General features: G+C 31.4%; 1 protein-coding gene and 2 long non-coding RNA genes across 10 annotated transcripts; 1 reads left to right on the top strand and 2 right to left on the bottom strand.

Annotated features, from left to right (window-relative positions):
* Positions 1-673: 673 nt before the first annotated feature.
* LOC145806648 (uncharacterized) lies at positions 674-5,750 on the top strand. The gene is made up of 2 exons (XR_014349962.1): positions 674-805; positions 5,165-5,750. It is a non-coding gene; the product is annotated as an uncharacterized LOC145806648 (long non-coding RNA).
* A 576-nt stretch (positions 5,751-6,326) lies between these two features.
* On the bottom strand, positions 6,327-12,015 carry LOC114320141 (protein indeterminate-domain 12). Of its 4 annotated transcripts, none has more exons than XM_028267252.2 (4): positions 11,155-12,015; positions 10,901-11,056; positions 10,236-10,632; positions 6,327-7,426 (listed from the first exon to the last, which is right to left on the bottom strand). In XM_028267252.2, exons 2-4 carry the CDS (start codon positions 11,049-11,051, stop codon positions 6,634-6,636), a joined length of 1,341 nt encoding a protein of 446 aa, XP_028123053.1. In that variant the 5' UTR covers positions 11,052-11,056; positions 11,155-12,015; the 3' UTR covers positions 6,327-6,633. The 4 variants fall into 4 exon arrangements, with proteins under 4 accessions (XP_028123053.1, XP_082760180.1, XP_028123055.1 ...); XM_082904054.1 differs by having other exon boundaries at positions 10,901-11,053; positions 11,155-11,860; XM_028267254.2 differs by having other exon boundaries at positions 11,332-11,671.
* A 5,831-nt stretch (positions 12,016-17,846) lies between these two features.
* On the bottom strand, positions 17,847-24,442 carry LOC114320142 (uncharacterized). Of its 5 annotated transcripts, none has more exons than XR_003649710.2 (4): positions 24,326-24,442; positions 22,038-22,496; positions 21,786-21,899; positions 17,847-21,474 (listed from the first exon to the last, which is right to left on the bottom strand). It is a non-coding gene; the product is annotated as an uncharacterized LOC114320142 (long non-coding RNA). The 5 variants fall into 5 exon arrangements; XR_003649712.2 differs by having other exon boundaries at positions 22,038-22,490; positions 24,326-24,422; XR_003649709.2 differs by lacking the exon at positions 24,326-24,442 and adding an exon at positions 22,670-22,717.
* Between the last annotated feature and the right edge of the window lie 3,321 nt (positions 24,443-27,763).

The raw sequence follows: 27,763 nt of genomic DNA, 5'->3' as shown, positions 1-27,763 counted from the left end.
AATAATAACCACACAGAAATGTTGGTGTCACGTACTTCTTTTGCAGGACTATTTTGGTCTTTTATACCCTTGTTAAAAGAGGAATGTGTGATCCCCTTACCATCTTGACATTACCATTTCCCTATTCTCTTATAGTGCTTGGTTCTCTCTTTCTAAAAGCAACTCGAATACAATATTGTTCTACTGGTGCAAATGTCTAATTGGCACATCTTGATCATTACTTATTTTTGTCGTAAGGATGTCTCACATTTAGACCAATAGGTCAAAACCCTCTCTTTAGTGAGCTGAGTTGGCACAAATGATACTGCCAAAATTTGTGCTAAATTTGACGAAAATATTGACAATACGATATATTTTTCCTAACCCTCTAGTGATGTTTTCTTGAGTAGAACTGTTACAATCTTTTGCTTCCTTCGATTTAGTATGTTAGCTGAAACATGGGGTCATGTTTCAACATTCCTGGTTATGTTCTTTTAGTTGAAACCCAACCACTTGCACCCATCAGTAACAAATTTTGAAGGGACTGTATATATTGATGCAAAGCACATTGCTCATTTGGATCTTAGAAGAAAATGAAATACATTTCATTTACTTTTTATCTTTCTCAAACTTTATTAATTTTATTTATTTTTGTACATGTAATGCGCAGGTTAGGATTTGATGAGTGTGGTGGGCCATGTGGAAGACGACTAGGGAGAAAGTACTTGAAGATTATGAGAAGATTGTTGAGGCTGCTGCCAAACAAATCAAAGGCTGCACAGAATTTGAGAAAGGGGTCATCAACGAAAAGAAAGACTCAGAATTTGTAAGTGTATATAAAATTCAAAGTTGCATTGAGCATCTTTTTCATAACCGTTGACATTTTTCCCCATCTTTTATTTTCTAATCCCGAACTTTCTTTTCTTTTCTTTTCTTTTCTTTTCTTTTTCCTTTTGGTCTTCTTGTTCACCACTATAGTTTCGGACCACCACAACACTGCACAAACAAATAAACGAACTTAGTCTCCTTTGTACTCACGCTTACAACATTTTTTCACACCCTCTCTCTACTCCTCTTTACAAAAGGCTATGCTTACTTCACGTAAATTACACTCACAACCCCTGAAATTATGATAAATTCCAGAATGCTCTCTCCCTATTGGTCATTCTGTCTCTCCGCTCCTCTCCACTAAGAACTATTTAGTTGGGAGTAAGTCTAGGAACATAAAACTGTCACATAATTGAATATAAAATGAGTAATGCTAGAGATTTCAAATAATCTACCAAATGTTTTATCAAATCTCTCACATGGGTGTGAGACCCACACACATGTAGGTTTGCGTGGGTCCCACACTCATATGAAAGATTTTGTAAAACATTTGGTAGATTGTTTGGGATACCTAGCGTTTTCCATATAGAATGTATATGTATTTCGTATTTGATTTTGTGTTTGATTTCTGTGTTTATAGCAAAATTGATTTAGTTACACTGTGTTTGGTTAAGGGATTTAGAGAGGGATTTTGAAAGGGAAAGGGAAAGGGAAAGGGAAAAAGAAAAGGTGTATGAAACTAGATGAAATATATGTATGTTTTATTCATATTTCACCTATCTTTTTCATTTTTCTTTCCAAATCCCTCTTTAAATCTCTCAACCAAACACAGTATTAGACTAGTCGGTTATTTGGACTTAGTTCCCTTTTGGTTATGTGGATTATATGAGTGTGGGACAAATTAAAAGTTTACATTTATATTGACACATTATTATGGGTGGAATTGTGAAAACTTATTTCGAGGTCTCAAACATTTTTTATGAAATAAAATGTTTTGAGATACATTGAAATCTAAAGAGTATTAATGGCCACTCTTACGCTGTGTTTAGTTGGGGGATTTGGGGAACAACAGTGCTGAGGACCCCCATTGGGGGTGACCCCAGCACCCCCACCTCCACGTGGGGGGCTGTGAGAGCAAGACTTTAAAATAAATAAATAAATAAATAAAAATTGAGCCAATCAAAAAACAGTGGGGGTGGTGGGGGTTCAAGACATTTTCCTTTGGGGAGGCATTTGAAAAGGAAAAAGGAAAATGTAGTTGAAATACGAATAAAATATAACTATATTTCACTTAGTTTCACATAACTTTATCCTTTTCCTTTTTGAATCCCTATTCAAATCTCTCAATCAAACACAGCGTGATAGGATAAATTATTATGTTTATATAAAAATATGGGCTGTCTGTTTTTGATTGATAAATCCATTTTTTGTTGATGTTTTTATTTTCAACGGGACCTTTTAGCAATTGGCAACTAATATATATATAAGGAACTATAAAGTCAACATGAACTATTTCAATGCAAGTTGATAACATGAGAGATAGGAGAAAGAGATATTAAGGTGTATTTCAGTGTTAATCAATCAATTTCAATGAACTGGAGTCCATGAGAGAGATTGAAATGACCTTGCCAAACGTTGGAATGTACCTATTAATAGAAGTTTACTCTTCAACGATGAATATAAATTAAATAAATTTCTCATCATGAAAAAAGGTTAAAGAATAAAATAAAATAATAATACCACACATAAAAAAAATGGCTAATCACATGCTATCTTATACATGGAGGAAGAAATTAATATTATCGTATTTATATGCGTATATATGTATGTAGATGTAAACCAAATTTCAAAAAGTTGTTTTATTGATTATAATCACATGCTGATTGGAATTAGAGAGTCCAATTTTATTTTACCAACTTTTATGAAGGTTGAATAAAATTATTTTCACAATTAGAGTCTAATATATGAAGAATGATTTATTGTTGAGGAGTTCATAGAGAAAATGCTCACCTTTTGTTTTATCATTTTATTTTATTTTAACTAGTAAATAGTTGGCTGGCTCTAACAAAAGAACTAGTTTCCATAAATAAAAAAATAAAACTTACTATGAAATGATCAAATTTGGATTGGGTCGAAGGGCATACCTGTCAATCCGCAAAGAGTAGTTGCAGTTTATGGAGCTCCACCGACACTGCCCATCGCATCCTAAGGTATAAACCATTTCGTCCACGAAAAATTATCTGCACGTTCATTGAAATAAAATAAAATAGAATGATTTCAATTAAAATATTTATTTCATATTTGATTAATTAAAAATATTTTACAAATGAAATTATCATTCATCATTCCAAGAGAATGATTTTTCTATAGGAGCGTGTAAAGAATAACCATTCTATTTCATTTATTCTCATTTCATTTCAGTGAACTGAATAGAGTATGACTCTATTAGGTAGTGTCACCGAATGGTGTAATTATTTGGGACTATATAATATTAGTCTCCTGAACAAGTTGAATCTACTAACAACTCGATTCATTTACAGTCTACGTGCCATGAACAAAAATGCAATTCCAGAAACACCATTGACAGAACATAGTGTCAATATTTTTCTATTTTTGTCTGTAGCACTTATATATATTTTTTTCCTTGATAAAAAAAAAGAGTAAAAAGAGGTTATCTCTTCAATAATTACACTGGTAAGTTTAGCCTTGAAACACAAAATAGTAGCTTAAATAGATAAGTTGAGTTTAAATGCAATTACTCTTACAATAATTATAATTATTACAAAATTATTGTAAAAACATTATTGGAGACCAACGGAATTCATGAGCAACAGTTTGTTTTGTTCGCGAATCTGGTATGGTCACGTCCTTGGATATTTCGAGAAAATGTACCATAAAATGGTTTGTTTTGTTCTCATATTTACTAGGGGCTGTTAGGGGGGGTTAGTAGAAACCTGAAGGGGTTGACGAAGTGGATGAGGCGGATTTGGAAGTTTACTCCTTCTAAATCTTAGAAAAATTATTTATAATTTTTTTTTAAAAAAGTATATTTTATTTCATACACTTTATATTTAGAATGATTTTAGAAATAATATTTCATAGTAAAAAACATTTTTGAAAAATTATTCATTTACATTGGTTTAATAGCATCTCTCATGTTACATATTTGTGAGAGGATTCCGTGTAGATGTGATCTCAATCTGAATTTATAGTATATAAAAAAATAATATTCATATTTTCTTTTATGACTCTTACATTATATTTTAGGGGGATTTGGTGATAGCCCCCTCACTATTTAATTTGTCTTTCAAAAGGACAAGAATTATATAAGTACTTTCAAAACCCCCTAATATTTTAAAACTTGTTTATTTTACTATAATACCCTCATATCTATCAGCTCTCCTATTAAGCCATCTTCACTGTGTATTTCAGAGTAAAATTTTACTCTGTATGAAAGTAAAATTTTACTCTGAATAAGAGTAAAATGTTACACTCTGAAACTAAAGTAAAATTTTACTCTATATAAAAGTAAAATTTTACTCTGAATAAGAGTAAAATTTTACACTCTAAAACTAAAAGTAAAATTTTACTCTGTATAAAAGTAAAATTTTACCCTGAATAAGAGTAAAATGTTACCCTTTGAAACTAAAGTAAAATTTTATTCTGTATAAAAGTAAAATTTTACTCTGAAACTAAAAGTAAAATTTTACTCTGTATAAAAGTAAAATTTTACTCTGAAAAACAAGTAAACTGTGAGACTCTGAAACTAAAAGTAAAATTTTACTCTGTATAAAAGTAAAATTTTACTCTAGTTCTGTCAAATGAAAAAAACAGAGCAATAGAACCAGAATAAAATTTTACTCTAGTTCTATCAAATGAAATTAGATCATTCACAACCACTATTCTTCTGTTTCTTCACAGTTACTTGCCTCTTTCGTATCCCCTTTTTGGCTTCTTTGTTATCTATTACATATACACAATCCATATTGCTCACTTACGACACAAAAATTTATCAAAATCAAAAACAATTTTACAACAAAAAGTTGAGAGAACATAGTAACAACTCATCAATAGATCAATTTAAGAACTTAACAACATTATCCAAATGAAAAATCTCTCTCTCTCTCACACACATACACACACACACACAAACACACACGCACACATATATATATGAAAAATCTGAAGAACTGTGTTCAAATATGAAAATTTTGAACAGTCGCGCGATTCGTCTCTGTACTCTTTTATAATTCGAATTCTTTGTCGAAAACTTGATGTAATAGGTTTTTCTTCTACTTAAAAATCATTCAAATCTCCGATCTTAAAGACTCAAAACATATATATATGTATGTATCAGTGCGATTTGCAGGAACTGTGTTTGATCAACAGTTGCTGATGAGGGATTCGCCGATTCTACAACGTTTCACGTAGGTCGATCTCGGGAGATTAGAGATTGGAATCGTTCATGGTGCACAGATTTGAGTTGAAACCCTATGTTGAAAGAGGGAAGAGAAGCTTGCGGAGGCTTTGGAGGATGATAAAGTCATGGAGAGGTAACGGTCGAGGACGGAGTCGACGGAGGGGTTGCTGAAGGCGAAGGTGCTGCCAGTGTTGGAGAAGGTGATGACGGCGGCTTCGGTGCTGCACAAGTTGCAGAGCTCGTCGCTCTTCTTGAAAAGGCCATCTGTGGAAAGAAAGAGAGTGGGGAAGAGAGTGGGTATAATAGTCATATAAAATATTTAAATAATAAATTTGTCCTTTATGCAAGACTTTATAATTATGAGGGGGTTTAGAAAGTATAATTTTTTTCTTAGTTCTTTTAACAATGAAAGGAAGGTAAAGGGGGTTTATAGCCAAATTTCCCTATATTTGGGTTTTGTTAATGAGTTATTTATTAAGCGTGTGTTAAGAATTAAATAATATTAAAAAATTTAAAGTTTCAATGCACGTTTATATATTTTTATACAATTTTTACATATCTCGATATATTTTTTTACACATACAAAAACATTAATAATCACCTTAGCATTTTTATTTTTGTCATCTTGTCTCTGAGATTTTGATTAAATAAGAGTGTATATTATTTCTCAAAAAAACAATTGGTAACTTGTTTAATTGTTCAACTTTAAATTTATTTAAAATTGTGTCACAAAACTCTACTCTATTTGTCTATTGACTCTATTTGTGAGATTTAGGCCCTGTTTGATAGAGCTGTGGGAAAGTACTTATACCTTATACCTTAACAGCTTATAACTTATAACTATGAACATAAGCTGATTTTTGACTTATAAATTAAGCATCTCCTGCCCTACTCAAAGAATAAGCTGATTTCTGACTTATAAAAAGTTATAAGCTGCATTGTTAAGCTAAACCAAACACATCAAAATAACTTAAATTAAACTGAAAGCTGAAATAAGTAACTTTTAAGCTGTATCAAACAGGCACTTATTTACTTTTTAAAGGAGAGAAGAAAGGCTAAAAATCTGGGAGAAATATAAACACCACAACCAACCACTCCAAACTCTAACTCTGTCCTTTACTATAATTCAAAACAAGAAATTAAAAGACATTAAGTTGAAATTCATAAAGAGAGAGAGAGAGAGAGAAATGCAGCAAATCCCTCTACCATAGCAATTTTTTGCCGACTAAACAAAATACATTTATAAAAAAAAAAAAAAAACATTGATGAAAGTTATATAATAGAAAGACATGCATATAGAAAATAAAAAACAAAAGTTTTTTTTAGGAAGGATATTTTTTGTCATTTTGACAAGATGGTAGCTGGAATGACTGTTTTACCCCTCCGTAGCAAATGCTGCTCTGCTTCTAACAATTGCCCCATGTTTCCGAGGCAGCTGGCTCGCCAAACCCAAAGCCTTGGGCCTTCAACAGCGAGTGGTCGCGCTCATATGTCGGGAACTCTACGCCCCCCGTGAACGATAGCATATTCCTCACGTTCACGTTAGCATCAACACTACCACCACCCCCATTGCCACCGCCACACTCTCCTGTCAAGCCCAAGAAATCCCTGGTCAGCCTGTCACTCTTCTGCCACGTGGCAAGATTCCCAGAAGCGAAACTCAGGTACTCCTGCGGCGACATTCCGGTGCCTCTTCCACCCACGTGGCCAATGATGGTGGCTTTCTGGAGGAGCGCGGTGGCTGAGAGGTGGGCTGATGAGGTGGCATTGTTCGATGAGGTGGGTAGGTTTCGGTAGGGTGAGTTAACCAGGTTTTTGTGGGTTAGTGGTTGTGGTTCTTGGAAAAACGACGAGGAGGAGATGGGTGGTGGTGGTAGCATAGGGAGATGGGTGGTTTCGGGCTTGATATGAAGTGGGTTTTGGTTGAGGGTAGGGATAGGGTTTTGGGTTGTGTCCTCCCATGGGTTGAGAGAGATGTGAATGTGTTGTTGTGCTGGTGGGTTTGGGAAGTGTTGGTGGTGGTGGATGGAGGAGAAAGGGAAGTGAGGAGGAGGAGGGTTTTGTGGTTGTGGGTGGAGGAGATGATGGAAGGGTTGGGCAATTGGGTTGGTGGTGGTTTCAAACTGGTTTACAGTGAGTCTAGCACTTTCTTCAGCCAATGCATCACAGAACGCTCTATGGGTAATAAAGCTATCCTTCCTGTTGATTTGACATGAAAAAGAGAGAGAATAGAATGTTCAAAATCAATAGCAAAGGTAAGCAAATATGCAGTTGATCATGGGAAATGCCAGGAGTATATAGCTATTTCGTTTTGTTTTGTTTTGTTTTTTTTTTAAAAAACAAATCAATCATCCAGTTATGAATTCTAGAACTTGGTTTCAATCAAATAATGCAATATGGACGTCAGATAGTTTAAAGGAAAACATAAATGTTGAAATTGATGTGTATAATTAACATATATTTTGGTATATATAAATAACACATAACCAGAAAAATTATAAGAACAACAATGTTATATAATCAGAAAAATTATTAAAAAAAATACTTAGAAAACCACATCAACAGACTACATTCATTTTGGGTGTAACTCACAACATTCTAAGTTTAAATCTACATCAAAAATGTTCTTTTTCTTCACTTTTTTCTTTTTTCTGTTTTTGTTTTAAGAAATTTAATTTTACTGGGTCTTGAGACGCTTGACAAAATGAAATTTAAAGCACAGAAAACCATGCATTGGTCATGAGAATTTCTTGAAAACACAGTGACGATGATGCAAGAAATGGGCATTCTTTGTCATGTTTTTAAACGAGAAGGGGGTATAGAAAGAGGCCTAGGCTAACAATTCATGCATGACAGTGGTAGGATAGAGACCAAGAAGTCATAAAGCTTACATTATTACATAACTGAGAGGAATTTACTTTGTGGGTCAAATTTAAAGTATAATGGGAATTTGAGAGAGAGAGACAGAGAGAGAGAGAGAGCAATAACAATTGTCTGATGTGCATATATACATGCAAAAAGTGGGCACAGATAACATTTTGAATAAAAAGTTTATACAATATTTTTTTTGATTATTATTATTCGGGTCAAAAAATTAAACTAATTTTCTAAACCTAATAATGTGATACTCTATTAAAAATCTAAGTCAATTTTTTGAATTATTTATTTTTTAATTGTCAGCTAATCATCTTGTTAATACATCATTAGATCTACAAAATAGGTTTAAAAAGTAGGCTTATTTATTATTTTGTATTTATTTATTTTCTACAGCATTAGTTTATGATGCCTTAAACTTTAAAAAACCTGATAATTGAAAGAGTAATGTGATTCAAATATGAATTTTATACAGAATTTTAGTATATAATAATAAATCACTCTCACATGAGCTGTACATTTCTTTTTTGAAATTAGAGGTAAGCGAGGATTCACCAAACAAATCTGTAATGAGAGGCAAGGAGGGCAACTCAACAAATCAGATATATTTGCAGATTTATTGCTTATCATTATGGTATTTCACAATTTCAGAGGGTCTCTAATAAAAAATTATTGGGTGTTTTTGAAGCATTGCTTCGTACTAAAAATACACGTTACACTTTTTTTTGTTTGGCTAAAAGAAAATGATTTGTAAATATATATAATTTATAAAACATATCGAGAGTGATGTGTGAATAGTTTTTTTTTTTTTTTAAAAAAAAAATTATAGAATAATAGTAAATGAAGAAATCATAATAAACTATATCATTTCATATAAAAGTAGTATTCAACAATTTTATGTTAGCCAAATCGTAACGGTTCGTTAACAATCAAATAATGTCAAAATATTTCTTTATATATACTTATATATATATATATATATACATCAAAACTAATAATAGCACATCAACCATCATCACATTGGTATACATACTACTACAAGACATTGCTACAAAAACACATAATACCTTGTTGTACAAAGGCATGGACATGAAATATTCACGGATTCTCAAATAATGAACACCCCTCCCACCAAAAAAAAAAAAAAAAAAAAAATGAAAAAAAGGGGAATCACAAGGCTTCTCTAACTTTTTCTTAAGACAAGAGTAGAAATTGCATCATTGTTTTTGGGACTGCGTCACTGCAGTCACTGCATTATACGAAGTAGTACCAAAAAGCAAAGCTATGAGAAATCCTGCAACCCCCAAACGTTTGTCTGTTCCAATGCCCATACATATATACCAAGTAGTACCACTATCTCTTTCTCTCTCTACACATAATTCAACCTTTGTTTTGTTTAACCACTTCAAAATGCCAGCATCATCATCTTTCACAGGGACATGGGTAAACGAAGGCCTATTTGTACAGTTTATACGAGTCATTTATAAATTTTAAAATTTTGAGTTTATATTAGATTGTTTGGTTAAACAAAAAAATATTGAGTATCTAAATATTAGAAGAATGGATGCTTTTAAGTTTTGTTTTTTGATTATCGATTTTTAATTTGCAAAAAATTGCATCAAACATGTTCAAAATGGACTTTGCTCGACACCAGAACACTCTTCACCCTCAAAGAGAAGCTAAAAATAAAATCCATATTAAGACAATGATGTCTATAAAAAAAGACTAATAAATCCAATACTTGCTAGAGCAACACGAATAGAACAAAGTTTGTCTTGATGTCCCTTTTTATTTCATCTTTGCCTTTTTTTTATTTATTTATTATTTTTTTAAGTACAAAATTTGCAAATTTAGATTTCAGATATAGTGCTTTCAGTTTCTCTTGTAATTAATGTCACCAGTGACAGACACTTGTATTAATGGCCACCACTTTCATGCACTCTGTCAATTGCATTGAAACTATACTGAAATATTCCATGCAAAGCTTAAAAACACCCTGGTGTAAGAACTATAAGAACAATCCAAAAACAAACAGTCTGAAACAAGCAGAAGATATATAAACAAACCCAAAAGAAGACATAAATTAAAAAGAGAAAAAAGAAGAAGAGAACTTAGAGTAATGTAATTTATTTACCTGGAGAAAAGGGTTCCACAGTCACATCTATATTCTCTTGTTCCACAGGTTTTAGAGTGAGCCTTCCAATCCGATTGAACTGCATAGATCTTTGAACACTTCTCACACTTCCATTTCTTTTCCCCATGTTTTCTGCAAAAGTGTTTCTTGATTCCAGTGAGATCACCAAGAGCCCTTGAAGGATTGTGGTGCACACAACTAGGCTCAGGGCACACATAGGCCTTCTTTCTGTTTTCTTTGCTGTTTCTTTGCTTCAACTTCCATGGAAGGTTGTGTCCTCTCCTGTGAAGTTGCAAGTTCTGATCTCTCTGAAACCCCTTGTTGCAGATCTCACACACAAATCTGTTGGTTGCCAAAAGGGTCTTTGGAGATAATGCAATCACTTCAGCATCTGGGTCTGCATCATCATTTCAATAAAGTTTGTTAGATCACAATGAAATCTAGGTCAAATCATATATAAAAAAATGAAAAGTTAAAGATTTTGCTTGTGATTGGCGAGCGCATGTGTCAACCCAGATATGTGCTTAACGATGTAGTTTCATCTTTAGTCCCTACTATCTTGATGTAACTTTTTGGCGTTAGTAACTATTATTATTATTATTTTTTTGCCAATCAAAAAAATAAATATAAAATTTTGATGTTAAAGATAAAGAATTGAATCTTACCTGGGTTTCCAGGGAGGTTTCTCTTCTTCTTGATCTTCTGTGGTTGGTGATGAGAAATGGTTGAAACCATTGGATTTAAGGAAGCTAAATCATGGACTCTAGTAACAGAAGAAACACTGGCTTCCCCAGACAAAGAAGTTGAGTTAGACATGACTGCTGCAGGAAACATATTGCCTGTGAAGAAGAAGAAGAAGAAGAAGAAGAAGACTCCAACAGAAAAAAACAAAAAACCAAAACCAAAACCAAAAACTGACCCTCTACTCTGATCTCTTTCTTTGTTTGATTTCTTGCACCACCACAAACACAAACACCAAGCCTTCGTTGTAACAACCCACTAGAGGTTTTTTAAAGAGAAAACAACAAAGAGGTAGAGAACAACAAACCAAAAATAGAGAACCAAAACAAACAAACAAGCCTTATTAGATACATACAACTAAGCAGCAGTAGTAGTGGTTTGTTGAACAGGTGGCAGTGATACTTGAGCACAGAGAGGCATCTACAATGGGTGGGTTTTTGTGTGGGCAAAGCAAATGCAAAATTTCGTGAAGAGAAGAGATGATGATAATGATGATGATGGGTTGTTCTCAAAGTCACTATCTAACCATGGAATTGGATTGCTTGTCTGAGCATCTCTGCAACAAAATTCAGATATCTCTTTCCAATCTCTTCCTCCTAAGCCCCCCCATCAAACCCACACCATGCAATCAGAAGCATATATGGAAGAAGAACAGATCAGATATATAAGTTTTTTTTTTTTGTGCTTCCAAGACTAGTCTCCGCTGCCCAATAACCCCATCCTTTTGTAGCCATCCATGTATATCTATATATGTGAATAAAAAGAGACAGTGTACAAAGGAAACATTATCAGTGGATAGAGATGGTGTACAGAAGGTGATGATTACAGTGACAGACTAAGGAGATGGAGGGTGAGAAAATTAGAGTATTTTTAAGAGAAGAAAAAAAAAAGAAATCAAGGTGAAAATGAGGCTATATGACTCAAATATAAATCAATAATTCTGCGAGAGAGAGAGAGAGAGAGAGAGAGAGAGAGAGAGAGAGAGAGAGAGAGAAGGAGGTGGGTGAGGCCAACCAACCAAAACAAAGACCAAGAAGAATCGCAACGGACCCATCCCATGTATTCTCATGACTCTAAAATATATATTAAAAAAATATCAAGAAAGTTATTTAAAATTTAAATTATGTGAACCAAATTCATTAAATAAATTTAAGTGTAGACAATTTTTACATAATATAGGTCAAGCTTGGAAGGTTGGCTATTTTAATAAGTTATTTTAATTTTTAGCTATTTTATTATGTCAAAATTTTTATATTTGAGAAGATGGTTAGATTTTTTTTTATAATTAGATATGATATTTGTGAAAGAAAAAGTAAAATAATTATAAATTTGATATAATATTTTATTTTATTGACTATTTTTAGTCTATTTTTTCTTTTTGTAATTTTTAACCAAAGAATTTTCCAAACCCAACTTGCCAAACACCACCATAATATATATGTGAAATAAAGGATGAATTTCACTTGTGGAGTCTCTTATATAGTGGACCCCACATTCATGTTCATTATGTGAATTTTTTTTTGTAGTGCCTCATTTGGGGAGTAATTATTTTAGTTTAAAAATTAAAAAGCCATTATAAATTATTACATCATTTTTTATAATTTTCTGTACATCTTTTTATAAAAAGTAAAAAAATTATTAAAATAATTTGTTTCCAAACAAGACTTTAATGTATAACTCTATTCATTATGTGTGGTTCATAACACATTAAATTTTAATTTACATTCCATACTTATTTTTTGAATAAATTTTGAAATATTTTTTTTGAGTTTTTATCTTGTATTTATTTATTTATTTAATTTTTGAGAGATTTGGTCAAAACCCTCTAATAATAAAACTTTAATACATTAAGGACAAATACAAAAAAAATTTTGTCGAAAAATCTAACACATATCACTATTACCAAAATATTAATTTTTTAAAAAAATATAACTTTTGATTTAGATGTCGGTTTCTGATAAAATTAATATTTTTACAATCCTCTTATCAAGATCTATCAAATAAGATCCATGCTGACTATAAAATTCTTAAATTTTTTTTTTTTATTACCGTCGAAATTGATGTAAACACTAACATGTTACAACATGTTACTCTGTTTAAGAGTAACATGTTACAACATCTCACAGTAATGTGTTACTTTGGTTTACAGTAACATGTTACTCTACAATATTGTCTTAGAAAAAAGAAGAAAATATTTTACTTTGTCATTACTCAATTATGTGTCTTCTTTGTACGGGTTTATGAAACAAAATAAATTGAACTGTCATTTTCACCAAATAAAGGTCCAATAGAAGTGTTTTGACTAAATTTCTCTTTATTTTTTGTACAATTCATTATATATTATTTTATGAACAATGTTAGGAATATAGAGATCAAATACAGATGTTTCACAAAGAATGAGTCTTAAGGCCCTGTTTGTTTTGGGAGATAGAATGGAGGGGATTGATAATGAGGGGATTAATAGTGAGGGGATTGTTAGTGAGGAGATTGATAGTGAGAGGATTAATAGTGAGGGGATTGATAGTGAGGAGATTGATAGTGAGGGGATTAATAGTGATGGGATTGATAGTGAGGGGATTAATAATGAGGAATTGTTAAATTATTTTTATATAAAATAATAAAACAAATAAAAAAATATAAAAAATTAAACATTATATTTAAAAAAAATTCCCAATATATAAAAAATAAAAATTTTTTTAATCCCCTCACTATTTTCTAATACCATCTCTACCTCCTCCTTACCAATCCCCCTTCCAAGGGTATTAGCAATACCAAGGGACTAATAGTCCCAAGGCTTTCTCTGCAAACAAACAGGGGCTTTAGTAATACCTTGGTATTACTAGTCCCAATACCCTCCCTATAGCCCAAAACAAACGGTGCCTAAGTGTGAATCCCATATCATGTGGACCCCAACTGTTATAAGATATCTGTGTCCCACTACATGGTATTGTTATTTTATAAAAAAAATTACTATTCAAAAGAAATTTTTAATAATTATTACATATTAATAAAAAAAAAATATAATTTTAACTGTTAGTATTTATTACGTTTAGCATATTTGTAAATAATTTTTTCCAATGTCACTGATATGTAATTCTCCTTTATTTTATTTATATTTAATTTAATGCTTGAGAAATTTTCTTTTGAGTTATGACGTTGGCACTTTTCTGTCGATTCCTTTGTTCCTGTTATAAAACACCCAAATCCCAAAAGGACATTGATTTGAGTAGAATGATATATAACCCCATTATAAAAGAGGGATTGCTAACAAGAAGGCCAAGCCTAAAGGGCAAAATACACTAGAGATGAGGTTTGTGCCTCCAAACCTAATAATAACACATAATTCATCCATATAAATATATCAAAAAATTTATTACATGGTTTTAATTAATTTTATTTATGAATTACATTATATATGAATTAAATCTAAATCGCACAATAAAATTTTAAATATATTTTGTAGACAAATTTTGTGCATATTTTTTTGAAAAACTTTATCTACCACACACTACAACTAAAATGGTTGATTCAGTGATTATTATCTACTTTCACATTATTCTTATTAATAATGTATTATCACTTTTTATTTTTTATTTTTTATAATGAAATATCTAAATTAATTTATACGTATCTCAATTAATCTTAAGACCCTAAAATTAATGATCAAATAAATCTTTAATAATCTCTTAAAATGACTTTGATACAATAATGAATCCCACATGTAAGACGAACTTTTTCTTTCACATCTATATTCCATCTGTAAAAATCTTCTATATTCAAAATTGTACATCTATATGTTACAACAATTTGCCAAATCAACAATAGCTGCTTTTGTATTAAGTGTTTGCGAGGTTGTCTTTTGCTCTAGAAACATTTTATTTCGTTATCTTCTGAAAACAGATAGCTCTATCATAACTCACATTAAATGCTGCAATATTATTGAATTAAATTATACTTGGACCAACACTTAGATTTCATTAGACGGAGGCTCAGATTTCATTTCTTTTGTGACGATGCTTACAGAAAAAATGTATATAATTATGCAATTAACAATTAACTTGATGTGTTGTTTGTTTTAAAGTGATAGGCCTCTATCTTGTCATATCATTGTGTATAATTTTTTTTGTATATTTTTTTATTTTAGGAGACTTATGTGTAATTCTTGATAGGTGAACTTATTATCCAATAGGTCCTGTGAGAATTAATAATGTTTTTATCAAACATTATTAAAAAAATGTTACTAATTGTTAATTTCCATCGACAGTTTGAACTTGTCACAAAAATGTCACTAATTATAAGTTTTAACGACAAATTAAAAAAATCGTCACAAAAAAGGTCATTAATTTTCAACTTTCAACAACAGTTTGAAAATTCATCACAAAAAAGTCACTAATTACAAGTTTTAGGAACAATCATGACAAAAAAAGTTACAAATTGTTAATTTTTAGCGATATATGCAAAAAATTGTCGCAAAAAATTATTTTTAGCGACGATTACTAGGACTTATTTTCAATAGGACTTGATAAGTGCACTTTTTATCTTTTTACGAAAAGATGTGTAGAAAAGTAGAGAGGTGATGTGATGAAAAAAAGATAAAAAGATAAAAAGATGGATTATTTTTGGGTTGCCAAACTTGGCCTAAATCCAATTATTAGGATCTATTATAGTTTACCTTTATTTTATTTTAACAGGAGGATTCCCTCCGGTTTAAAATCTGGAGCAGAGGTGGCTGTTTGGGTCTGTGGAGCCCACCACAGGCCCTGTTTTGATAATTCGAACAGTTTATTTTATTGGAATACTTCGTGTTTCATCCACAAAAAAAATTAGGTCGATTCGATAAATACAACATGTTCAATTTATTGCTTTTATTATAAAAAAATGTATGATTTATTTTTTAAAAACACAATTGTTGTCTATTTTTATAATGAAAAACACAATAAATTAAACAAATTATAGTTATCGGATCGACTTAATTTTTTTTTGTCTGGATAAAATACACGAAATATTTCACAAAATGAACAGTTTGAATCATCGAAACGGGACCTGTGGTGAGCTCTATGGACCCAAACTGCCCCCTCATTTTATTATTTGTATAGCATAACTCATATTATTTAGGGGTGAGTATGGTCCGGATTGGACCGGATTGGAGTAAAATCAGGACCAATCCGTTATCTACGGATCCTGAAAAATTGGAACCAATCCAATCCGTTTAAATCGTGGAACCAATCCATTTAAATACGGATTGGATCGGTTTAGGACCACGGATTTATATAATTAAATAACAAAAATATATATATAACACTTTATTTTTATAAAAATATAAATATAGCACCATATTAGTTTCAAAATAGCAACATGTCTTTTCATAATAGCGACAAACTGTTCTAGAATTTAAATAATCATAAAGAAACTAGTTCCACCATAAGTATTTAGACTATTACAAATTAACACTAAAAACTAGCAAACAAAAGTAATAAAAAAAGATACTATCCAAGTTTAGGTTTGGATTTAAGTTTTATATGAAATAAGAGAAGATACTATGCAAGAGGATGTATAATAAAAATATAAACTATTTGTATACGGTCCGGATCGGTTCCAATCCGGAACCGTGAGATTCAATCTGGAACCAATCCGTGAACTACGGATTTTTAATTTTTCAATACGGAACCGAACCACGGATTCAAAAAATCAATCCAAACCTACTAGATTGGACTGGATTGGATCGGATTACGGATTTCACAGATTTCTTGCTCAGCTCTAATATTATTAATATTATTCTTAAGAGTTAATTACGCTTTATTTCCCTTAATTATCATTGATATCATTTTGAACCTAGCTTCTCTCCAATCTACATTTTGAACCCAATTTATTTCCAATACAGCTGGTGAGGCCCACCACTAGCCCTATTTCAATGATCAATTTTGTTCATTTTCTTAGGTTTTAGTGTGTGGATCAATCATCAAAAAAATCAGAGAAACTTACATGTAAATCCTAATCAGTGTACTTATTGTCTAATAAATTTTATGAGAAAAATTTGTCATAAAAAAGTCAATAATTGTAAGTTTTAATGACAATTTATAAAAATTATGACAAAAAAAAGTTATTAATTGTCAATTTTTAGCGACGTATGTAAAAAATTGTCACAAAAAAATTATTTTTAGCAATAATTTTACTAAGACTTATTTTTAATAGGTCTTGATGGAAATTAAGTTTAACTATTAAGACCTATTGATAGTTTACCTAAAAAATTATATTGATTCAATAACTATAGTCAAACAATTTAATCATCTTTGTCTTAAAAAAAATAACAGACTACTTTCAAAATCATTATTGTCTTCTATTTTCTGGAAGACAAAGATAGTAAAATTTTGTGACTATCATTGTCAAATCAATCTGATTTTTCATAGACGATCTACATATTAAAACATAAAAATAAATGTAATAAATTATTGAAATGAGGTTTGTGACTAGCCTTGACGACTGGATTAGACAATTCAGTCCACTAAGTGCAGTTCATTTTAGTGGACAGGAGAGAAATTGGATCCTCTATCATTTTATCCTCATAATTTTAAAATTTTACATTTAGATACTTTAATTTTCAAATTTGCTTCACTTCTAGGAAAAAAAGAGAGAGGAGTTTTTGTACAATTTTTAATAGTTAAGAGGTCTAAATATAAAATTTTAAAATTGAAGGGACAAAATAATATTTAACGATAGTTGAGGGGTAAAGTCTAATAAATCTTTATTATTATTATTATTATTATTATTATTATTATTATTATTATTTCATAAGTTGATTTTTGGGTTTGAGGAATCTTTATGAATTTTCCACTCTCAATTATTTTCATGATCATGATTTCCCTTTCTGTCTTTCTTTTGTAATTATTCTCACATCCTAGTGTGTAGTGAAAGTTCTCAACCCAAACTCCACCATTGGGGAATTTAGAAGGTGTATTCTTCTTTTCTCCCCTTTTTAGCTTTTTTTATTCCAAACCCAAATCAAAAGGCACCGGGCTATTATATATAATGACCATTTTACCCTTCCACTTATCAAAATCAAAACAGCATTTACTTGAGATTTCAAGAAAAACCAATGGCCAAAAATGTCATTATGTATAAAGGATACCCTTTTATTAGAGGACATGCGTGACCTAAATACAGCATCACGCACCTTTATTTTTACACGCTTGGTAAAGCACAAAGCAACCATGCAAACTCATCCATAAAACCTCATAGTGAATTCGAATTGTGTAATTTAGATTCAATTTGTATATGATCAGATTTATATTTATGTATATATGAATTATATATTACTTTTTAAAAATATTTTTTTAACGTTGCTCAATAGGATCCATATAATATTTTGACCCTATGATATGTACGTATATGTAAGTTTTTCTCTTATAAATCCTCGGAATCCTATGTGGGTTCTTTTGATTCTCAGTTGGGCCTGCTTTTTAGTGAGATTCATGTCTCCTTTTTCTTTTGGGATAAGGTGAGGTTTATATTACATTGATTCACCCTTTAAAGTAAAAAAAGTTAAGGTACTTGGTACTTGTTACTTGCTAGATAGATACTCATCAACCCTTTCCTCAATCTAAGTATACAATTGTCTGGTTACAATTCAATTGTTTAATACGCATTTTCCAAACATTATGATTTTTTTACTTGTATGAGTTGTTCCAATCATATTATTTTAGTGATTCTGATTTTAAATTTCAACTGCAAGTAAAAATAATAAAAATACTTAACTCACTCTTATCTTAATGAAACGAGTTAGGGATGAAAGACGAAAATCCAATAATTTTTGTGATAGTTTTTAATATAATTTCATTATTATTTGTGTACATAAAATTAGTCCCCCACCTCTTCCTTCTTTATACTACATATATACCATGCCTCTTTTCTTTCTAATCAGCGCCAATCAACCTTTTAAGTTTGCATATTTAACCTTTATATTGATTTTGTCGTTGTGAGTTTTGAAATCGCATTCTTAATCATTTGATATCAAAAATACAAATTATAAAATTAAAAGGGTCAGGAATAAGATTAGACATAAAGACAACGTTCACCAATAGGACCAAGGATGGGGTAAGCGTCCCCCCTACACATACCAATCCTGTTGTCATCCTTAACTACACGTCACATCTAGAGTTTAAAAAAATAAAAAAAAACACTAATAAATTTTTGTTGGTGAAACATTTCTAAAAGTCAATATAGTTCAGGAGTTAATAACAATCAAGTCATTTTTATTTATTTTCTATTTTTTGGAATGCTTTTTTATTTTTTCTTGAGAAATGTACGTGGTTCCATAATTATGACTATGATAGTTACGAGTCACCGAACCACATGTTGGATACAGATATTCTGTTTCATCACTTCTATGACTGCAAATTCTATTATTTACAACCCACCGAGCTCGTAACTTATACTTGAATGAGGTAAACATTAGACATCAACTTATACCTTCCAATCGAATCTGGTACTTTGTCTATATTTCCATTGTTTGCATTCAGTTGCCAAAAATTGAAAACAACAATTGATTTGAGAAACTAAAAATTTTAAAATAAAAAATTCACCAGTGTTTTTTGTTGTTGTGATTGACATTGTATCATATGATAGATCACTTGACAAGGATTTCGGATTTTTTTTTTTAATATATATATATTTTTTAATATGACATAATATAAAGAATAGGACAAAGGATTTAAAGTTGATTAAATGATACAAGATGAACTTCCAATGATGTGTTAAGTTCTAAACATATACTACAATAGCTCTCATGTTACTATTAGACTAAAACACAGTCACAAACAAGATAAGTGTCAAGGCAAACAGATAGAGGCCTTGTTTGTTTGTTTGCGTTTCTTTTCCCCCCCTTCTTTTTCTATGTTTAATAAATGTACGATCCAACTAGCATGGGATGGGATGGGATGGGATGGGATGGGAGATCCATCATTGCCAATGCCAAAGTTGATTAATCCAACCAACTTGGAAGTTGGAACTATCTACTGTTCTCATGTTTTATTTTGCCAACAGAAGTACTCTTGTGAAGCTATGATTACCACCTCTCTCTCTCTCTCTCTCTCTCTCTCTCTCTATATATATATATATATAAAATTGCTTCCCAATGGTGTAAGGAGAGTCCAAAAGGGAGAATACCCAATGCGGGCCACACTTTATTCACGGGTTCTTCTGTTACCAGATTCTATCCCGTGCAGTACCCCAGCCCTCTCTCTCTCTCTCTCTCTATATATATATATGCATCTTCATATATGTCTACCTGTATGGCATCATTACAGTTTTTTCATCTTTTTCTATGGTTTATTTTCAAGACTGAGTAGAGGAGCAAAGAAAAAAAAATGGTTAATGGAAGCTGGAGAAGATAAAGAGGGGTTCAAGAAACATGTTTGGGCTGTTCCTCAAACCTTTTTGGTCTACACCCACAAGTATTGGGCTTCAAACCTTGCTCTGCATTCCAATCCTGCTCATGTGTCAAAGATGACTAAGCCCTAAATCAGTTTAATTGAGGTTGTATTATGGTTTAAAGTTGTCAACAGAAATATCTTAATTAAAACAAATAAATAAAAAGAATAAGAAGCAAAACAAATGCAGGGATCAAGACCACCAAAAAAAAAAAAAAGGGAAAAAAGAAATGAAGTAAGATATATATTTTTTATTTTTCTCTATAAATTCAATATTCAAACACAGCTGGGCCTGAGCTGTTGATCCTAGTACAAAAAAGGGAGCTCAGTCATCAATGAGCCCAAACAAACATAGGCCCATGTGAACATGGTGGAGGAGAATGGAGGACCCCACTGCCTAATGGCAATGGGCATTTTTTTTTTTTATAACCTGGCCTCAAAAGAGGCTCACGAGAAAGGTTTTAAGGAAGGTGAACAAGAAGTCACGAGCGCCGAAAATTGAAATACAAAGTTGCAACATTACTTCCCAATACTATTTAATATAGTAATTATTGCACTCTTAAAATTTTTGACAAGTAATTCTTGCTCTTAACTATTATTATTACTAATTTCACTAAGGTGGCATACAAAAGATGCCTACATTTTAAACTCATCAAAATCAAACATTCTTAGATAAAAAGATTTTCTTATGATTGAAAATTTTTCTGCAAGAGGTCAGTCAACATGCACACCAGACCACATGGTATAATTTCATGTTGGTGCATATAACATGTTTGTGATCAAACTTACAAGAAAAGAGGGCAGGTCTTGGCGGATCATGAGTTCAAGCTACAAAAATAACCTCTCTGCATGTGGGGCAATATTTGTAACATTCTCTAAACCATGTAGTGACGGGAGTCTCGTGTACTCAAACTGTCCTTTGCAAACTTACCGAAAAAGGTTAAAATGACATATAAGAAGACAATAGCATTCAATTGAAATTCAAAAAGCAAAGACAAATATCCTCACCATTGTATTATGGCATGCAGAATCACCAACTCTTCAGGCATCCATATTGCACCAGATTCAAGAACCTGTGAATCATATAAATGACAAAAAACACAATCACCCAGTGGAGATCCATTAAAGTGATAGAAAATTGTGATCCTTCAATTGTTGACTTTAAAGCTAGGGTTCAGCTCATAATCATGGGTAGCACTGATACCAAAAAAAAGGCGGTCACTACTTCCAATCATATTGTAAGATGCTGTTCCAGATATAACAGCATCTTAATGGAGGGTGTTTGGTTTCTGTTTTTTTTAAAAAAATTTTTTTATTATTATTTTTGATAAGAACAACCCATAATTTAGTTTCCTAATATATCATCAGAGTTTAGCATCTTTACCATTCAATTAGAAGCATTTCTGAAGGGTACTGCAACTTAACAATGACTGGTATGCACCAGAGAGGCCTCCAACACTTTCATTACACAGCTCTATGAAATTCTAATTATGAGTGCCTCGAATTCAGAAGCAGAAAAATATGTCAATCCAAGTGTTGTTAATGAGAACGATAAAATTCGAATTAATATCAAAGAAACTGGAAATAGCTCTGAAACTGGTTAGCATTTGAAGGAACAAGAAAAATAATAGAATACCTCTGTTGCACTACCAAACCCTTTCAGCTGACCTTCATCTTGTTCCTAGTTGACATTATTTATGTTCCAACTTCTCCAAATGCAGTCATTTTGTACATACCTTCTCCTCCTGCCACTCATCCATCATACATGAGACATCAATGTATGTTACATAGCTGCACAGCATTCGACAATTTTGAAAACGGCTGTTGTCTTATTTAGTTTTCCTAGAATCAACTCAACAGAGCTTACTATCCGAATACTCTGGTGCAAGTCCTATTTTTTTCATCACACCACACCCAGGGGCCAGGCCCATATGCTACAGTGCATTATACTTTATATCACATTCTTTCTGGCTTTTCTCTTGGTCTTGCACCATCTTCATTATATCGAATCACCCTTTAGCCGTGCTTCCATTTTTTTTTTCTTTTTCCCCTGAAAGGTATTCTCTACAGTTGCTTTCATTGGTCGTTGCTGCATCTAAGAAAACCATCACAGATGACTATCCCTTATTACGTACAAAAATCACTATTTTGTTGATACTAAAACCAGTCTATGGCATATATATGTTCTTTTCCTAGATTTTTGTAATTTCTGACCAGAAACTTGAATTTCAAATAATAGATTTCAGAAATACCATTAAACCAACTCACCACTAGGCTCAGGTGTAATGTAAGCACTAGTAGAAACTATATAGAAATCAACAATGATTCATCCCACTAAAAATATCACCACTAATAGCACTAATGCATTAAAAAAATAAAAAAAATAAAAAAAAATTACAACTCCAAGATCAAAACATCACATCATTCATGGCGGGCCCCACTGCCACCTAATTAGTGGGAGCACTAATTAGTGCTCCCAAGCATTTTTCTATAGAAATTATCCATTTGCTGCCTTCCATATTCAACAAGCTAGAAGACAAATAGCAACCAACATAATGGCAATATAAACAGAATTAGTATCAAAAGCTGCTCATAGTATTCAAGCCATAAGTAGATATTTAGACCACTGAATCAGGCATGACAACAGTGAGAATCAAATACCTAAATTCACTACGTCACTTTGACATGCCAAGCCTTCACCATTCTAAGACAACAGTAAGCATAAGTTGTATATAACTTGGGACTTTTGGGACTTTTAGGAATTTTGATTTATTATTTCTCCATAACATTAGTGAAAGCAAGCCTAATTTCATTTAGATAAAGCATGTTAAATTATTATTTTTCTGATCTAGGAACCGACATGCATCCTTTCCATAGAACACGACATGGCCCTAGCTTCAGATTTTCATATAATTCTCAGAAATCTATGTAGCTACAGTCCACGGAACTTCAATTACTTGGTAATCAAGAGAAGGAGATGAATGCATTATGTTTGTTATGTATTAAAAAACAATGCCCAATTAATACACATTAATGTTTGTTATGTATTATTTGAAGTAAGTATGATAGGAGCTCTAGATGGTTAAATAGATAATATCTATATGAAATCATGCACTACATGTGCCCTTCTTGCCACCTTAATAACTTCTATATCAATGAACATCGGAAAATTGGACAAAGGAGGAAGGTGCGACGATTATCCCACCAAATATAATCATTTTACATTTGATGCACCCATGTAGCAAGTTAGCTATGTACAAACACATTGCATAAGAATACCCTCAAAGTTTCAATGAGAGAGTAAACAAAGAAACTAGGAATGAAAATAAAATTTCCCCCAACAAATAAGTTACACATTCAGGGCATACCCAAAATTAAGAAACAGAGAAAACCACCACTTTTGAGTAGTTGACAACTAAAAGCTAATCATTCAGTTGATTAAGACATAGTTTTTAGGCCATCTAAAAACAAACAAACAAAACTAACTACATGGATGAAAGAGAAAATTGGCTAAGTCAAAATAAGTTAGATAATCTGTTCCCATGGGTAACAAAAATTTAGGGAAAAGAAAAACCACCAAGGAAATATCACTAAAAGTCATTGACTAAAAACAATTACAGTAATTTGAAAAGCAATAAGTGATTGATTGCAAATCATAGATATAATTAAAAAAAACTATACCTTGAGATAACAAAACTTCAAACCTTCGTACCTAAATTCTACAATTTGGGACTGTTTCATGAAATTGTCACTTCTATCAGCAGGAAATCTCAGCATGAAGGCGTGTTTAAGATAGAAAATACACACAATTTCTAGGGCAGACATTTGAGTGAAGAAATTGGACCATATTACAAGCCACACAACCAAAAATGATCTGTGCACCAACTTTTTCATACAATCGAGCAGTAAAAGTAGAAGGCTGACCTTGTTGTTTCGAAATTCTTGATCATAATCGAGAGAGAAAAGAGAGAGAGGATTGAAATTGTAATTCCCAAATACTTCATCTGTTTAGTTGCTCTTTCCTGAATTCAACTTTTTGAAAATTGAATTTTTTTTTAAATAGTTTTTTTTAATATTTTAAGTGAATATTTTACTTTTTATACACACTAAGCATAATATTTATGATTTTTTTTTTTAAAAAGCATTAAATATTAAAAATACAAAAAAAAAAAAATTATATTTTTATATTTTTGTTTATTTATTGATTTTTTTAAATATTTTACTTTTTAACTATATTTAAGTTAGATACATCTAAAAAATAAAAAATTATTTAAAAAACTAAAAAATTTACTAAAAATAAAAAATATGAAAAATAAAAATACTTAATTTTCAAATAATTAAATTCAAAAAAATGTGTATTGTTTCTAATGGATTTGTCTCAAGTATAGTGAAAAAATGTATAATCTGAATTTCAAACCCTCAACAAATGTTTGCTGTGTAGATTAGCATGCTTATTTTGATTTTCTTGGAAAAATAGAATCTTTGAGAATTATTTCAGAATTGAAAATGGAGTGAGAGGTTGCTCAAATAAAATAAAAATTATGCTTGGAGAGCAAACGAAACTGTAATGCGATGAGATGAGTAAAAGGTGAGTTTCATATAAGTCGATTTTAGACCCTGTTTTAGCTCTGAATTGCCACCAACAAAATGACTTATGTGTTTCATGCATTTTGCAAAGCTGAATAAAAAAAAGAGGCACTGAAGATTTTTTTTTTTTTAAATTATAATTTCATTAATTATCTATGGTTGTGATGTAATCTTGGAGATATTCCTATTCAAAAAATTAAATTAGACCTTTTGTTTTTTTTCCCAAATAATGCAAGTTGAGAGGTATAGATTTTTTTATTTATTTGTTCTTGACCATTTATGAAAGAAATTTAGCACTACTTTATCCATGGTTTTGTTTGGATTGGTTTATTCCATGGGCTTGTTTTTTTAAGAACACACTAGATTATATAATTGAATGTTTGGTGATTTCTTGATTATTAGAAAATTTATTTTAATCTAATTTGTCGGCCCTTTTGCAGTTAGAGTAGTGGAGCTTATTGTTTGTTTTTTCACATGACAATGGACATAGTTAAGATGGAGGATGCGTCAAGTCTATGGAGGAAGTGTTAGTGAACATAGTTTTAAAGTAAGGCAGCTTTATATAACAATGTCACTTAAACTAAAATGTCTATTGGTCACATATAGAAGATGGTTTTGAATTAGTTGTTTCTTTTCAATGTTAATTAACTCTCAATTACATCAATCTAAAAAATTTGGTTATTATTTTACTTTTGTTGGGTTTATTTTTTGTTTTATTTTATACCTTTTTTCAAACATAGTGAGCTTGAATATGCTACAAGAGTTAAGAGTATGAAATAATGTGCTATTTTAGTGCTTGAGTTATTTATCTTTAAGGTTCACTTGGAAGTTTCAGATAGTTCTCAACTTTGTTCACAAAGTTTTATTAGAGAGCTTAGATGTATTACAAGAAATTATATATGACGTATTTAGTTGTACTATTAATTAAGTAGGCACTGTTAATTAGTTTTGCTAGCAATTTTCAATTTAGGAGTGTTGTAGGCATGAGTAATTTTCTGTTTTGATTGTTGTGTGGTACTTCAGATTTTTAGACTTTAATTTTGTCATTTTAATTTATCAAATTGTTAGCTAAAGGAATTTTTTTACCCTACTTCACTATTTGTGTATGGACAATTTCACTAGGTAGTAATTTTTATGGTTATAAGCTTCATATTAGAATATTGAAATGTATAGAATTACTAAATTATTGGATTTTTTCATATGTTATTGGAAAGATAGTTGGTTTTGGAAGAAATCAAAATGTATGCTAGTATATTTAGGCGCGAGTCATCCGCTAGAAGGGTAAGATTAGAGACCAAGTTTTGCAACATACAATCTCTCAAGTTGAGTCAATTTTGTAAAATATGTTAGTGACATGTCAAAGTGTTTGACACATCTCTAACATTTTATTAAAAAAAAAGGAATTATTTCTTTGACTCCTCTATAACATTTTATTTGGAAAAAATAATAGTTAGGTAAATGTTATCTAATGCAGCATTATTTTGTGATCAAGTTTACATTTATTTTCCCATTTTTTTTCATTTATTTTTTTGCAGTGCTTGCTTAAATATATAAAATAAGTGTCAAGTATGTAATCAAATTGCTCAAGACATGAGGTCTCTATTTTGACATAGTGAGCGTGAATTGCTACAAGTGCTAAAAGTATGAGGTAATAAGATATTTTAGTACTAGATTTATTTATCTTTCATGGTTCACTTCGCAATTTTAGGTAATTTTCAACTTTGTTCACATAGTTTTATTAGAAAGCTTGGATATATAGTAAGAAATTATTTATGGCATATTTAGCTGTGCTATTAATTAAGTAGACACCATTAATTAGTTTTGCTAACAATGTTCAATTTAGGAGTATCGTAGGCATAAGTAATTTTCTATTTGATTATTGTAAGGTATTTCAGATTTTTAGACTTTGATTTTGTCATTTTAATTTGTCAAATTGTTAGAAGGCTAAAGGAAGTTTTTACGCTTTGTCACTGTTTGTGTACAGATAATTTCACTAGGTGGCAATTTTATGGTTATAAACTTCATATTAAGAATATTGAAATATATAGAATTACTAAATCATTGGATTTTTCATATGTTATTGGAAGGATAGTTGGTTTTGGAAGAAATCAAAATGTATGCAAGTATTTTTAGGCACGAATCATCCACTAGAAGGGTAAGATTAGAGACCTAGTGTTGCGACCTACTGTGGGTGTTGATTTCCGACCACACAACCAAATAGGGAACTCAACTAGAGAGCATCGACAAAATAGATTAAGCTCGAACAACCTGTCACAGAAAGATAGGAATTCGGCAGTGGTTCGTCTACCCAGGGGCACTCCGACGATCAAGTTAGTAATTGATATCACACAAAGATAGCTAATTAAGCTTAACTCACAAGAAAGAACTTACTACTCTTAATATCTCACACATACCTGAGACCACAGGGGTGTCCCGCTTTTATAGCCTACACTGACCTGATCTCTATAGATGCCTAACTTCAATAGACTCAGGCTCAATGCTCTATCTTGGACTCTCAGCTAGAAAAGGATAAACTTCCTAAGAGCTTTATCTTTATTCAGACTGAAACCCTCTCCCGTTCTAGGACTCTTGTCCCTTATCTGCTCATCTTGGATTCCGACACCTCCTCAGGTAACCTTGGCCTAGCCGAGATAACCTTGGCATCAAGACCAAGCCACGTGGCACCTTAGCTGACACTTCGACATCACCTTGGTCACGTGCTATCATTCACAAAATATGTCCCCATAACTGCCTCCTAGGCTCTATTACCTCGAT

The sequence above is a fragment of the Camellia sinensis genome, chromosome 14 (genome assembly GCF_055761805.1).
Source record: "Camellia sinensis isolate YWXY chromosome 14, ASM5576180v1, whole genome shotgun sequence".
Classification (NCBI taxonomy): Eukaryota; Viridiplantae; Streptophyta; class Magnoliopsida; order Ericales; family Theaceae; genus Camellia; species Camellia sinensis.
The sequence above is the reverse complement of the archived record's forward strand: the minus strand, read 5'-3'. Positions and strand labels throughout refer to the sequence as shown.